General features: G+C 35.5%; 1 protein-coding gene across 1 annotated transcript; it reads right to left on the bottom strand.

The window, feature by feature from the left end:
- Nucleotides 1-2,363: 2,363 nt before the first annotated feature.
- LOC124796458 (methyl farnesoate epoxidase-like) lies at nt 2,364-2,760 on the bottom strand. The gene is made up of 2 exons (XM_047260681.1): nt 2,642-2,760; nt 2,364-2,564 (listed from the first exon to the last, which is right to left on the bottom strand). Exons 1-2 carry the CDS (start codon nt 2,745-2,747, stop codon nt 2,389-2,391), a joined length of 282 nt encoding a protein of 93 aa, XP_047116637.1. The 5' UTR covers nt 2,748-2,760; the 3' UTR covers nt 2,364-2,388.
- Between the last annotated feature and the right edge of the window lie 944 nt (nt 2,761-3,704).

Raw genomic sequence — 3,704 nt, 5'->3', positions numbered from 1 at the left:
CTGGCTACAGTTGTAAAAATTATTTATTTCTAAAAAGGAAAGCACTATCCGATTTCAGGACACATGTCTCATCTTTAGGTGCATCTGCAAAATTCTTAAACAGTTTTGAAATCAAATTAGAAGTGTACATTTTATTGTATGGATATTCTTATTGTGATCAATAGTGCTCTAACTTAGCTGCTTCTGCTTAATTGCTGGTAGGCTATAAGTGCTTTATTGGTTTCCTTCCATTTGTGTTATTGTTCCACAACTTTGTGTATGTGCAAATTAGTGGCAATTTGAGACTGTACTCTCTAAGCATTGTGTATGAATTCTTTTATTCTTCAGTGACCCCATTTGTTGGTTTTGCAATCTATACACGAGCAGATAATATTTAATTAATGCCTCGTTGGTATATGAGAGAAGTTAGCTTCACAGCAGCAGATTAGAGTTTATGGTTTCTTAGTCCTGTTCTGGGCTGGTACATTAATCTAAATTTTGCCCATGAGATGGCGTGAGCAGTCCGTTACTAATACACAGCCGCTTCCACTGGCATTTCAACTTTGGGTTGTGCTCCAGACTAGTCTGATGTGTGTCTATGAAGCATTGGTGAGTCTCAAATGTTACTCAGGGGATTGCATTGTTTTTCTCACATACCTGCAGGTACACATTCTATAGAAACCCTTTTTGGACGTTTCAGTGTTTGAAACTCAGCCCACCTGTCTTCATGTGGATACATGTCAGGCCCCTAATTCTGGACCATTGTAAGTTTCGTAATGGGACATTTAGGATGACAGGTCGATAATTCTTCATAGTGTTGATATTGTACAGAAGCCAACCACAAATTTGTTTTAGGTTATTTTACTCAAAAAGTACCATTACCTGTTTCTCACTTTTCAAAATTCATCATCAGACGGCTTTTTCATGCTTACATCAAAACAATTATACATTCACTTCCTGTGAGGTTCCCTAGTTAAAAAATAATTCATAATTACTAATGTGTAACTACAATGGTTGCGCTAATATTTGTGTTGGAATGCAACTTGCTTGAAATGTCCATCTGCCACATTGTTTTTGCAGTTTTATTGCAATGAAACAAATTCACAAGGATGTTTGTGTTTTCGCAGTCACAAACATTGGTCTGCATTGTAAACTGCTTTCGTTCGATTACAAAATAAATTTTCAATGTACACCACAGAAATTGATTTGCAACATACGGAAACAAATACACAGTTCACAAGATAAATCAAAACATGTGAAGCACACTGAAAATTCTCTTGTGATCGAACGAAAGTGTTTACAAAGTAGTGTAGGTTTTGGAACTATGGAAATACAAAAATCCTTGAGAACGTATTTCATTGCAATAAGAATGCAAAAACAAATGTGCCAGATGTACATTTCATGTAAGTTACATTCCAACACAAATTTTAGGGCAATCATTTTGATTACACATTCGTAAATGTGAATTATTGTTTCTCCTAGGGCAACCAACTGGAAGCAAATGAATAATTTGTTTTGATGAAAGCACCAACAGTTTTTTCATATAACAGCCGCAGTCTCCAACCATGTCTTTATTTGACAAAATTACAATTCTCTCCATACCTTATTCTAGGTAACGGAGATTTCCGCTCTTCTAATTGGAAATCTTTGCCCTTTTATGTATGTCTTCCTCTGTGAGGGGTTTTCTGGCAGACCTAAGATTGATGAGGATATCCTGTTTCATGTCTTCTACCAGGGATGCACTACTTTAACATTCTGTAAACTATTTTAACTTAAGTTATACATTCTTTCTTGAGTCAAATTGTAGTGTCGGTATAGAGTTTTTTCGATGAGTTTCTGTTTGTTTTGTTTACCTATGATTATCTTAACCAGGTGCATAGGCATTATTATTCATTTTAAAAATTTTGTAGATGCACCTGGAGATGGGACTTATGTCCTGAAAGTGGGTATGCTTTCCTTTTTAGAAATAAATACTTTTTACAACTATAGCGGAATTTATGATCGACAAATTGTTACTGAGACTGACATATATAATTCGGTTTACTTACTTGAGTGTAGATACACATAATTAAAATGTTAAGTACGTTACTGAATGGATTTAAAAAAGCCAAATTAAAATTTAATCGTTAGATGACACCTATAGTTTACATATTGATACCAGGAAATATGTAAACACTCCCCTTATTGTTCGCATATAACAAGTTTTTAGCAACCTTATATCCACTTTTCATCTTTCCTTTGAACACTGTTGTGCGATTTCACAAACTTAAAAAAAAAAGGTTTGGTATGCAACTAAGTTAATGAAATTTAATTTCACTGAGAATTGTCAGCCTAATTTACATATATATATTCGTCTATTAGTTGTTGTTGCAGTAATGAAAGTAATAATACTTTTCAATTGTTGCAATGTTATCGAAGTTTGAAAATAATGTCATAAGGTTTTGGTGCAAGATTAATGCCCTCAACATTAGAGTGCTTCAGTCCAGTACCATTAGCAGGAACAAGACGAAACTTTTGCAAGACTCCAGCAAACATCTGGAATAAACAAAACTTTGCCAATTGCTCCCCCAAACACCGACGTCGACCTGAAAGTCAAATTGAAGCTGTCAGATATCAGTTACAATTTATGTTACCATTACTTATTCAATTAGCTACAACTCACCAAGACCAAATGGTAAGAATGCATCATCCTCTCTAAGCATTCCAGTTTCAGTAATGAAACGTTCTGGTCGATACACTTCAGGATCGCCCCAGTGGTCTTTATCCATATGCAATGACCAAATGTTTGTCAGGACAACTGTATTCTGCATATAAAAAAATGCATCAGTTACTTCATGTTAACATCTCTAAATTTAGAAAGCATAAGAAATAGTTCTATTCTGGTACACTTTAGAGATAGCACTATTATTTTTATTGATCTTATTTCTCAGGTTGTAAGTAGCAACATACACGAAATGGTTTGATCTTAGGAATTTCTATTTGCAATATGCATTGCGATAATGGTAATAAAACACAGAGGATTTGCCATCACTCTTGTCATATTTTTGTAGATTTCCTGCTTTTGTGAAATTTACTTACTGTATTAAAAAGATTAATGTTTCAACTCCATGAAACCGTGGGATTCTTCTTTTTCGTGGCTTGCGTGCCATTTCTTCACCATTTGGACATGTTAATTACTGGAATTTGCAGTGTTAATAGAAGAGGGTGGCTCAATGTCCATTCAGTCCCATAGCTTTCCCGCCTAGTACGTAATTTGTGCAACTAACCTTTGTGTCTATTGTTATCCCAAGTGTACAATAAATGCTTCTAAATGTTTGTGAATCGCATAGGTGACTACCAGTCCGGTTTTCACTTACCAGGAAGGTACTTGGGCTCGAACAAATAGATCTGTATGAACGTTTGGTTACAGGACCATTATGTACCTCTGAATGTGCTAGTGGGTGTAGTTTTTCTGCGAAACTCTGCAGTCATGCTATAGATATCACTGTAGATGTAATTCTAGACGCCATACGCAATGCAGTAATCTTAACTATAAATGTAAATGGCGAATGTCAATAAAATGCTCCGAGCAATACGAATGACTGCAAAACGCACAGTGAAAAAATGCTAGTTGATCGCATGGAGTATTTGCACATTCTATAATACCAGTGTTGAACGCCACGTCAATGACACTTTTGAAGTTGTTCACTGGTTCACCAATATCGTAGCCAGCGTTCTGCCACGCG

The sequence above is a fragment of the Schistocerca piceifrons genome, chromosome 4 (assembly GCF_021461385.2).
Source record: "Schistocerca piceifrons isolate TAMUIC-IGC-003096 chromosome 4, iqSchPice1.1, whole genome shotgun sequence".
Taxonomy (NCBI): Eukaryota; Metazoa; Arthropoda; class Insecta; order Orthoptera; family Acrididae; genus Schistocerca; species Schistocerca piceifrons.
Note: the sequence above shows the minus strand (reverse complement) of the source record. Positions and strands in the feature narration are given on the sequence as shown.

Coding starts and splice junctions, on each gene's coding strand:
- LOC124796458 (XM_047260681.1), bottom strand. CDS start 2,747: ATGGATAAAGACCACTGGGGCGATCCTGAAGTGTATCGACCAGAACGT. Junction 2,565..2,641: donor ATTCTTACCATTTGGTCTTG/GTGAGTTGTAGC, acceptor TTTGACTTTCAG/GTCGACGTCGGTGTTTGGGG.